General features: G+C 37.0%; 1 protein-coding gene across 1 annotated transcript in view; it reads left to right on the top strand.

The window, feature by feature from the left end:
• The window catches only part of KLHL20 (kelch like family member 20), a 59,381-nt gene that overhangs the window by 19,805 nt on the left and 27,417 nt on the right, over positions 1-12,159 (top strand). Inside the window, exons 4-5 of the mRNA XM_012802714.2 lie at positions 9,460-9,618; positions 10,831-10,925. Of these exons, the coding sequence (XP_012658168.2) occupies positions 9,460-9,618; positions 10,831-10,925 (254 nt within the window). The remainder of the gene's footprint in view (positions 1-9,459; positions 9,619-10,830; positions 10,926-12,159) is intronic.

Here is a 12,159-nt window from a genome sequence, read left to right as displayed (position 1 = left end):
ATAAACATTTTGGTACTAGAGAAGGATCTAAGCAGGATACAACCCGTAAGCCATAAAGATATTAATAAATATGATTACATAATTTTTTTATTCTTTATAACAACAAAAAACACTATAAACTGAAAAATCACTGCCAAACTCAGAAAACCTATTTGGAGCATATTATAGAAAAAAATGCTAATTCCTCTAAAGCTCATATAAATTCAATCAGAAAAATAAAAATAAAAAACATAATAGAAAAATAGGCAAAGGAAATGAATAAGCAATGTGTAAAAACAAAGATATTCAAATAGGAAATACATATGAAATGATACTCAACCTCATGTATTATTAAAGTAAGACACATCAAAATAAGATACTACTATTTAGCCTATCAGAATGGAAAAATACTTTTTAATTTACTTTTTAAGAAATCAAATTTAGAAGAAATTTTAGGAATGAGACAAAACTTTCAGATGCCCCTTACCCAGATTTACCAGTTGTTAACATTTTGCCTCATTCTTTCCATGCTCTTTTTTTTTTCTGAACAGGTGGAGAGTATGTTAAACATACCATATTCCTCTACTCCTGAACACTCCTATATTCCTCTCATATTTCTACTCTTTTCATATTTCTTTCCTCCTAAACACTTATTTATGTTTGCAGAGCTGTAGGGGGTTTTCGCCTCCATTTTTCTATCTACATTCTGCTGTGAGAAAGAACTTCCCTTGACCCTTATTGATGGGTTGGTTGATTGATTGGTTAGCATTATGGACTCATGGACTTTTACTCTGTTCAGTAGATTATAGTCCTTTGTTGCTATTATTTTGATGATTTGATGTAGGTTCTGATTTATCTTTCCTGTGTTCCCTGTTACAAAATTAAACAGAAAGCCAGGAGTGGTGGCTCGCTCCTGTAATCCTAGGCACTTGAGAGGCTGAGGCGGGTGGATTGCCTGAGCTCACGGGTTCAAGACCAGCCTTAGCCAGAGCAAGACCTCATCTCTAAAAATAGCCGGGCATTGTGGTAGGTACCTGTAGTCCCAGCTGAGGCAAGAGAATAGCTTGAGCCCAAGAGTTTGAGGTTGCTATGAGCTGTGATGCCACAGCACTCTACTGAGGGAGACAAAGTAAGACTATCTCAAAAAAAAACAAAATTAAACAGACCCATGTATGTTTTCTAATACCCATTTCTTTTGTATACTTTGCTTTTTACTTAATATATTCTGGGATTCATCCCATATCATTTCATAGAGATCTTACTTGTTCATTCTTTGTAGATGTATTGTATTCCTTATGTGACTATACCACTGTTTATTTAATCATTCTCCAGTATACAAGCATTTAGGTAGGTAGGTTTCTATATTTTGCCATTACACAACACATAATGCTGCAGTCAATAGCCTTGTGTATGAATATTTCAGTATTGTTGGAGGTTTTGTCTTCAGGATAAATAATTGGATTGCTGAGCCAAAGTTTAACTGCATATGTAATTTTTTTTTTCTTTTTTTGCAGTTTTTGGCAGGGGCTGGGTTTGAACCCACCACCTCCAGCTTATGGGGCGAGCACCCTACTCCTTTGAGCCACAGGCAGCACCCATGTAATTTTGTTAAATATCACCAGATTCTTCTCCATAGGGATTAAACCATTCCAACCAGTAAAATATGAGGATTACTCTTTCCCCACAGCCTCACTGACAAAGTATACTGTCAACCTTTTGAATGTTTGCTAATTTAATAGATGAGAATGAAATTTCAGTGTAGTTTTAATTTGTACTTCTCTTAAAATAAGTTGAACATCTTTCATATGTATCTGGGCCATTTTTACAGTTCTTATAAATTGTTTTAGAGTAGCTTTTGCCCATTTTCTTACTAGATTTTTGGTCTTTTTTCCCTTTCAATTTTTTGAAGTTCTCTATATATTAACAATGATAGCCTTTCATCTGTGATACATGTTACAAATATTTTATTTTAGTTTGCATTTATCTTTCAACCTTGCTTATTGTATTTTTGGTCATGCAAAAGTTCTTGAGGTTTTTTTTTAAAACATTGTCCAATATATTGGTCTTTTATTGCATCTAGATTTTGATATAGAGTTTGAAAGGCCTTCGCAAACTCAAATTACAGAGAAATTTATACATTATTTCTTCTACCATTTGTATAGTCTCTCCAAGTTTAGCTTTGTGCATGGTGTGAAATGAACTAATTCTGTCTTTTTCCAAATGGCTATCTAGTCTTAATACCATTTATTTAGAAGTCTTTTTTTGCCTCAGTGATTCGAGATAGTGCCTTTATTATATATCCAATTTCTGTATGTACTTGCTTTTGGACTTTCTGTTCTAGGTCATGTACCAATACAATACGGTTTTCTATAATACATGCAAGATAGCTAGGAAAACACTGGAGGAAAAAAGAGAGTTAAAAAAGGGGGAGCAGTTACTAGCCCTACCATACATTAAAATACATTACAAAGCCTTAATAATTAAACTGCAAAATTTTCCCATGAAACCATCTAGTCTTTGCATTTTTGGTAGTGGTTTTTTGATAAATTTCTCTATTTCTTCTGTGAAACTTTCTTTCTCTCCTAGGATTCATTTGGGTAAACTATATTTCCTTAGAAAATTATCAAATTCAGCTAGGTGTGCGACCTCACAAATATAATCCTAGCACTCTGAGAGGCTGAAGTGGGAGGATTGCTTCAGCTCAGGAGTTCTAGACTCAGCCTGAGCAAGAGCAAGACCCTATCTCTACTAAAAATACAAATATTAGCCATGCATTGTGGCAGATCATTATAGTCCCAGCTACTTGGGAGACTGAAGCAAGAGGATCACTTGAACCCGGGAGTTTGAGGTTGCTGTGAGCTAAGCCGATGCCAAGGCATTCTAGCCTTAGCTTGTACAACAGGGTAAGACTCTGTCTCAAAAAATAAATAAAATAATTTATCAATTTCATCCAGGTTATCAAATTTATCTGTAAAGATATGTACAGAGTAATCACTTTCATTTCTAAATTTCCATATCAGGCTCAGTGCATGTAGCACAGTGGTTACAACACCAGCCACATACACCAAGGGTGGCAGGTTCAAACCTGGCCTGGGCCTGCTAAATAACAATGGCAACTGCAACAAAAAATAGCTGGCATTGTGGTGGGTGCCTGCAGTCCCAGCTACTTGGGAGGCTAAGGCAAGAGAATCGCTTGAGCCCAAGAGTTTGAGGTTGCTGTGAGCTGTGACACCACAGCTCTCTACCAAGGGTGACATAGTGAGACTCTGTCTCAAATAAATAAATAAATAAATAACTACGTTTCCATATCAATGGTTATTTACCATACTATGCTTTCAGTGTTAATTAAATTAAATACGTTAGCTAGTGATCTGTACTGCTAAATTTTTTTGGCTGGGAGCAGTGGTTCACATCTATAATCCTAGCACTCTGGGAGGCTGAGGTGTGTGGATTGGTTGAGCTCAGGAGTTTGAGACCAGCCTGAGCAAAAGCAAGACCTGGTCTCTATTAAAAATAGAAAAACTGAGGCAAGAGGACCTCTTTTTTTTTTTTTTTTTTGAGACGTAGCCTCAAGCTATCCCCCTGGGTAGAGTGCCATGGCATCACGCTCACAGCAACCTCCAACTCCTGGGTTCAAGCGAGTCTCCTGCCTCAGCCTCCCAAGTAGCTGGGACTACAGGCGGCCGCCACAACGCCTGGCCATTTTTTTTTTTTGGTTGCAGCCATCATTGTTGTTTGGCGGGCCCAGGCTGGGAATTCGAACCCACCACCTTAGGTGTATGTGGCTGGCGCCTTAGCCGCTTGAGCCACAGGCGCTGAGCCAAGAGGACCTCTTGAGCCCAAGAGTTGGAGGTTGCTGTAAGCTATGATGCCATGGCACTCTACTTAGGGTGACAGCTTTAAGACTCTGTCTCAAAAAAATAAAAAATAAATAAAAATTTTTCCAAAGAGGGCAGCACCTATGGCTCAAAGGAGTAGGGCACGGGCCCCATATACCGAGGTCGTGGGTTCAAACCTGGCCCCAGCCAAAAAACTGCAGAAAAAAAAATTTCCAAAGAAACAGTGTTCTTATTAATTAGAATTACTACTTTTCCTCCTTAATCTCATTATATTCTGGTTTTACCCTTATTTTCTTTCTTGCACTTTCTTTTGGCTTGCTGTGTTCTTCAGTTATTTATGATGAGAATTTAATTATTTTTATTCCTTTATATTGACTTATAAGCATTTAAAGCTATAATTTTTCTCTGATCACTGCTTTAAATATATTTAATAGAGTCTGATCTTCAATACTTTGTTATTTTCTTACAGAAATTCTGTTTGTATTTCCCTTTTACTCAAAAACTATTAATAAATTTTTAAAATTTCCAAGTAGGAGGAGTTTTTAATGGTTTTTATTTCATTTTTAATTGCTAATCTTAGTATTTTGATCAGTGTCTGTGATGTTTCTGCTTTGTGAAATTGACTTTCTTAGTAACCTAATATCTGATCAGTTTTTCTGAATATTCCATGTGTGCTGGAGGATGAGATGTATTTCTAGTTCTGTTCTCATATTATTTGATAAAAACCCATAAGGTCTACCATATTATGTTGTTTAGCTTTTTTTATTCCTATTTTTGTACATGAACCTGTGTGTTGATGTCTTTTATTAGTGTATTTCTATTTTTCCTTATATTAATCTGTAAGTACTGATTGCAAATTGTGACTTTAAGCTTTTAAAGTGTTCTCCTTTATTATATTTAATTATTGCCTAGGTTCTAATTTGATATCTAGATTTCAACCTCTGTTTTCTTGTTGTTATCATTTGCTTAGCATATTTCTGGCCATCTCGTTACTTTTAGCCTTTTTGGATCATGAAATCTTAGGAGGTATTTTTCTTGAATTAGCATAGAATGGATTTTGCATTATGAGACAATTTGAAGAAAAAAATTTTAAGAGACCATGTTTTGTTCTCTCACATAGGCTGGAGTGCAGCAGTGTGAACATAGTTCACTGTAACCTGGAATTCATGGGCTCAAGTGATCCTCCCGCCTGAACCTCTGGACCACCTAGGACTATAGGCACATGCGACCATGCCCAGCTAGTGTTTCTATTTTTTGTAAAAAGGAGGACTCACTATGTTGCCCAGATTGGTCTTGAACTCCTAGCTGCAATTCATCTTCTTGCTTTGGCCTCCCAAAGTTCTAGAATTACACGTGTGAGCTACCACATCCTGCCTAAAAGTCTATTTCTTTAAGTAGGCAGTTTAAGCTCATTTGCATTTATTGCTACCTCTGATAACCTTTGTTCTCAACGGTCATATTTTTATAAATAGTACTGATTTAGTTATGCTTACTATATTTGTCTCTATGTTGTCTTCTTAGCTTTCATCTTAATTTCTTTTGGTATATAGGAAGTTTATCATTTCTGTTTCAGTGGTTACTTTTGTAAACTAGAAAAAGAAGAGCAAATTACACCCAAATTAAGTAGAAGGAAAACAAGAATAAAGGTTAGAGCAAAAAACACTGGCTTTTTCAAAAGAACTGAACCTCTAGCTATACTAATAAGAAAAAAAAGGTACAAATTACCAGTACCAGGAATAAAAGAGAGCTATCACTCCAAATCCTTCATACATTGTAAGGATCACAAGAGAATATTAATAACAACATTTTGCCAGTAAATTGAAAAACTGAAATGAAATGGGCAAATTCTTTGGAAAACTCAAATTGTAAAAACTGACTTAAGAAAACCTAACTCAAGAAGGAACAGAAAACCACAATAACCTTTTATCTATGAAAAAAAATTGAATTCATAATTTAAAAACCTCTTTCCAAAGAAAATGCCAGTCTCATATAGTAAATTTTATTAAACTTTTATTTTTTTTTTTTTTGAGACAGGAGCCTCAAGCTGTCCCCCTGGGGAGAGTGCCAAGGCATTTCAGCTCACAGCAACCTCCAACCCCTGGGCTCAAGGGAGTCTCCTGCCTCAGCCTCCCAAGGAGCTGGGACTACAAGCGCCCGCCACAACGCCTGGCTATTTTTTGGTTGCAGCTGTCATTGTTGTTTGGCAGGCCTGGGCTGGATTCGAATCCGCCACCTTGGGTGTACGTGGCTGGCACCTTAGCCACTTGAGCCACAGGCGCCAAGCCAATTTTATTAAACATTTAATGAAGAAATAATACTAATTGTATACAAATTATTTCAGAAAAAGGAGTAGGAAGTTACCAACTCATTTATAACACCAAAATTATCCTCATATTGAAACCACAGATGCTAAAAAGAAAAACTGCTACAGATCAATATCGCTCATGAACTTGGTTGCAAAAATGCTTAACAAACTATTAGTAAATTAATTCCAACAAAAAATAAAAATGGAAACACACCATGACTAAGTGGGGTTTATTCTCTAAAGTTAATAGAAGCTGGGCGTGGTGGCTCACACCTATAATCCTAGCACTCTGGGAGGCTGAGGCACGGGTGGATTGCCTGAGCTTACAGGTTCAAGACTAACTTGAGCAAATGCAAGACCCTGTCTCTTTAAAAAAAAAAAAAAAAAGGAACCGGTGTTGTGGCGGGCATATATAATCCTAGCTACTCAGGAGGCTGAGATAAGAGAATCGCTTGCGCCCAGGAGTTTGAGATTGCTGTGAGCTATGACTGTAAGATACACTACCAAGGGTGACAAAGTGGGACTCTGTCTCAAATAAATAAATGAATAAATAAAGTTAATAGAGACATTATTTTATTGTCATACTTAATACACATTCAAAATAATATAACCTAACTTTTTCACATGCCTTCTTTAACAAAGTTGACTTAATTTCTTTCTGGTATTTTCAAATATCAAATCCACTGTCCAAAAATGAAGTTTTGACATCACTGAGTATCTCCAAAATAGTAAACCAATGACTTTGGACCCTGCATTAAGAATTTTCTGCTATAGAACCCTGGGGGAAGTAGTAATGTTCCATATCTTAATTGTGGTCATGGTTATGTGAGTATATAATTTATCAAAACTTACTGAACTATGCATTTAAAATAAAGGGTTTTTTAAATGTCCTGCTTTAGCCATAACTTTTGTTTTAGATCTAAAGTATTCACAAATGTCTGAAGCATATCCTTAACAGTAGAGAAAGTTTTGAAATCCCTTCTAGTTCTACCACTGCCTCCAAAGTGAACCTGATAATACCATGATGAAATCTCAGTGAGGAAATCTTACCCTTGTCCAAGGACTAGACTAGCTACATATAGGTACCAAAAAAAAAAATCATCTTGTACAGCTTAACACTTATTACTCATTTAAGTAATTTTTATCTTGAGCAAATGTGTATTTAACTTCTTCCTATTTCATTAGACCTAATTTACTTCATACGGTATTACTCTTGCCAATAAAACATGAATTTTAAAATTGTCTTTAAACTCAACAGCACTAAAGTTGCCATATACTTCTAACTCCTGGTGACTTTGCTTATTCATTCTTGTTTGTTTTCAGCTTTATTCATTCTTCAGATAGCATCTGTAGTCATCTGAAGAAACTAAAAGTAAGCTTATTACCATAATAGTGTGTGGCTCTGGGAGGCTGAGGCAAAAGAATCGCTTGAGTCCAAGAGTCTGAGGTTGCTGTGAGCTATGATGCCATGGCACTCTACTGGGGGTGACAAAGTGAAACTCTGTCTCAAGGAAAAAAACAAAGCGAGTGGCCTAAAGTCCAGATCTCCTCCAAACTCTTATTTAAGAGCAGACATTTTGAAGCATTATTTTCTTAGCCTGGTTGTTTGGTTGAAGGATAGACTTCAGTGCTAGATTTGCCCTAATTGTATGTCCTAATATCTTTTTCTTGGTGTTAGAAAAAGGAGAATTGGCATTTAGCCAGATTTCATTTATTGAGAATATTAGTTTTACTCTTTGCTTATAATGCCAAACAAATATGTTTTCACCCAGATTTTCATGTCTTCCTGCCATCTCATGTTTCCACAAAGTGAGTTTATGTTTTAGTGGTTTATTCATAAACTCTAAACTTGGTGATCACTGGTATTTGTATAACATTTGACTTATAATCACTGTGTTGGGAAAAAATTTATACTCTGACGAGATCTAAAAGGAATGTTAAGGCACTTCATAAAGATAAATGATACCATACATGTACTTAAGTGAAAAAACCAGAAAGAAAGGAAAATAGGGAAAAGGAAACAAAACGCAGCCATGGCTTCAACTTGGCATGCCGAGAAGACCCTCACACTTAATAGAGGTCGGCCTGAATTTCAGCTTGGCTCTGGATTTACAGTCACCTACACAGGGTCAAATACAGAGCACCCATTTAAATTTAAATTCCAGGTAAACAACAAATAACTTTTCGTATAAGTATTGCTAAATTTAGCAACCCTACCACAGAGAGTAAAATGCATCCTTTCTAATTACTAAGTTACCGGACAGCAACCTCAGCTAAAATTTAAATATTATCTATTTAACTGCCTATACTTCAGAAATTCTCTCAAGATGATTTGAAGACTTGTGGCATAAAAACTGAAGTGCTCATTGGTATTTCTATTATAACTGGCCTTATTGCCTTAAATTGTTTTGAGATTTTTATTTTTTCCTAATGTATAACACTTGAGGAAAACATTCTTAATCAAATATTTAAATTGTTTCTATGGCCTGTCTCATATCCTATTAAATATTTTGACATTTTTTGATGAATATGAGAATGACTGTGTCCCAAGAGAATATGGATTAGCACAGTGGAAATTTGAGTTCTTAACCATATCCTACCTGTACTAATAGACATCACATGTAGCGCAGTCTCCTGAGTAATCAGGTGAACCAAGTGGAGGGCAGCAGTGCACCCTGTCCTTTTTACACTGTGTCCTGACATACAGGCTTGTAAGACTTACTGGGTGTTGGAATTTGTAGCTGGCCTGGACCACGGGGTAATAACCTTGTTGCCATCTCATCTTCCTTTTCACAGTTCCCTGGCGTTGGGTAATGGTAAAGCATTGGTTTGTTTGTAGTTTCTCACTGGCATATATATCAGAGTTGTTTGGTCCTTAGTAGTTTTCATTGGTGTGGTCTGATTATCTCATTACATTCATTCTTGCTTACAAAATTGCTGACACCCTCATTCTTTTTTTAAGCCTCCCCCTTGGTGGTTCTGCCTTAGTTACTTTTAACAACTAATCTTCCTCTGAAAGCTTTTCCTGATTTTTTTGTATGCCTCTTATATTTCTGAAGTTATAATTTGGTGTTAATTTGGCCTATTATGAATATAAATTTTTATTTTGATCCTTTATTCTTATAAAAGAATGAAAAGTCATTTTTTAATTGCTTGAATCACAAATGATCACTTTCATTAATTTTTGTGTCTTCTGTACTTTCTTTTGTTCTCTTCTTTTAAACTTCAGTTCCATTGTGGAATAGAGAGCTTTGTCCCATAACCCTGAAGAAAAACATTGAGATAATAAATGTAATCAGTTTCTTTTTTCTTTTCTTCTTACCTAACTTTAAACAGGTAATGGAGAGTGAAGAGTTTATGTTACTTCCAGCTAATCAACTCATTGATATAATATCTAGTGATGAGCTAAACGTTCGCAGTGAGGAACAAGTGTTCAATGCAGTGATGGCCTGGGTCAAATACAGTATTCAAGAAAGACGTCCTCAGTTACCCCAGGTAATGATAGAAATGCTTCTCTAGGAAACTGCTTTGTACTAGATGCATTTCTCTTATAAAAGTGAAATAGTCACTCTCCTTTATATGTATGTTAGACTGTAAGAAAATTTATCTTTCCAATTAATAAAGGAAATGAGGGTTGGGTTTGTTTTGTTTGTTTTGTTTTGTTGAAATAGTCTCACTTTGTCACCCTGGATAGAGTCCCATGGCATCAGAGCTCACAGCAACCTCAAACTCTTGAGCTCAAGAGATCCTCTTGCCTCAGCCTCCTGAGCAGCTGGGCTAGGTGCCCACCATAACACCTGGCTAGGAAATAAGGTTTTAAAAGCATTTTGACTGCTTATTATTTTGGACTTCTTGCTCTTTTGTTTCCCCTCTATTTTGGATCAGTTCTACATTTGAGCTATAGTACAGTTCAAAACTTAAACTGTATACAATGAACAAAAGAAAGCAAGGATGCTCTTTCCCTATAGCTTGGAAATCCTACCACGTTTCCCTTCCCTATTACTTGGAAATTCTACCACACTCTGAAGAGTAAGGAGTTGAATTGGGACATATGTGGTCACTGAGTGAGAAATGTTTAAGACCCATCCTTAACCGTCTTTAGCAATTTAACAGTACGTTCTTCTGGATTGTTAATTAATTTGAGTCCAGTTATAGGAGCACTCACATTGCTGCAAGCTTAAAGTAGCAATTCTTTTTTTTTTTTTGAGACAGAGCCTCAAGCTGTCCCCCTGGGTAGAGTGCCGTGGCATTACAGCTCACAGCAACCTCCAACTCCTGGGCTCAAGCGAGTCTCCTGCCTCCGCCTCCCAAGTAGCTGGGACCACAGGCGCCCGCCACAACGCCCGGCTATTTTTTGGTTGCAGCCGTCATTGTTGTTTGGCGAGTCCGGGCTGGGGATTAGAACCCGCCACCTTAGGTGTATGTGGCTGGTGCCTTAGCCGGTTGAGCTATAGGCACCGAGCCTAAAGTAGCAATTCTAAAGTGAGATTAGTGTGCTTTTAATTTTCTGAATATTCTGCATTACCAATTGATGGTTAAAATAAATCTAATTTTAGGTTAGTGTTTATGCTTTTCCTTCTTCCTTATTTATGGTATTTGATTAGTTCCCCAAACAGTTGGAAGCACAGCAGGGGAGCCTGGGTCATGTGTTCTTTTAAACACCTTGCAGATGGGAGCTGTGCCTTTAACAGTGTGTATTTCCCACAGGTGCTGCAGCATGTTCGTTTGCCTTTGCTTAGTCCCAAGTTCCTGGTGGGCACAGTAGGCTCTGACCCCCTCATCAAAAGTGATGAGGAATGCAGGTATGGATGGGCCCAGATGGGAAAAATCAACAACTAATCATCCCTACATTCCTCTGGTCTCTTTATTTGCATTGCTTCCTAAATATTGTATTTCTTGGTGCTGAAAGTAGGGCACTTATTAAACAGGTTTTTCCTCTGGGTTAGGGACAACTGGAGGAGAAGGAAGAAGAGAGGCGTGAACTTCCAGTTTTCCGTTCCATTAGGTTTTTATATGTGGTGCTTATTGGTATCGAAGTGGCATTAAAGAAGTAGATTTCCAAGATTTTAATGCACACTTGAATTTGAAGAGTCGGTTCTCTGACTGAGAACTGGGTACTTTTTCAGTCTCTCATTTCTGTCTAGTTGGTGAATAGGACTAGCCTTGCTTTCTAAGAGTGTAGGCAGTTAAAGCTCTACCACCTTCTAAAGTAGCTATGGAAAGATTTCCACTAGAGCTAGGTGATGCAGTTTCCAGATGTCTTTTGATAAAAGAAACTAACGGCTTTTACAAAGGGGGTGGGGAACTATTTTACTAGGTTGTCTCTGAGGTATGTACAAAATTTAACAAATTATTACACTTTCCCAGCTTGATAGATTTTTAAGATTTAGATTCAAATCAGAAACTATCGGCATTTTTAATCATTTTTCTCCAGCATGTCCCAAATATAAAAGTGAAAGAGCAAATCAATACTGAACATCTTAAGCTATACTGACCTTTAGGCCTCCCTTGCTTATTAAAGAAATTTGGAATTATCCCTTATTCTAGAACAGAGGTAAAACTTATCAATCCCTTTGCATTTCTTCTACAAACTGAAGCCAGTTCCTTTAACTGGAGAGGCTAGAGAGGGTTTTAGATGTTTGTCTTTTAAATTTAAAACACAGATACATGGCAATTAATTTCCCCATATGAATTATGCATGCTGAAATCTGAAGAAATACATACATGTCCCTCTTTCATTAAATATATATCAGATTATACCAATTCTGATGCAAGAAGTAAGGGTACTTATGAAGTCACTTTTTTTTTTTCTGAGACAGACCCTCAAGCTTTCACCCTGGGTAGAGTGCTGTGGCATCACAGCTCACAGCAACCTTTAACTCCTGGGCTCAAGTGAGTCTCCTGCCTCTGCCTCCCAACTAGCTGGGACCATAGGCTCCTGCCACAATGCCTGGCTATTTTTTGGTTGCAGCTGTCATTATCGTTTGGCAGGCCTGGGCTGGATTCCAACTCACAAGCTCAAGTGTATGTGGCTAG

Source organism: Otolemur garnettii, unplaced genomic scaffold (genome assembly GCF_000181295.1).
Source record: "Otolemur garnettii isolate 467f Iridium unplaced genomic scaffold, OtoGar3 scaffold00016, whole genome shotgun sequence".
Classification (NCBI taxonomy): Eukaryota; Metazoa; Chordata; class Mammalia; order Primates; family Galagidae; genus Otolemur; species Otolemur garnettii.
The sequence above is the reverse complement of the archived record's forward strand: the minus strand, read 5'-3'. Positions and strand labels throughout refer to the sequence as shown.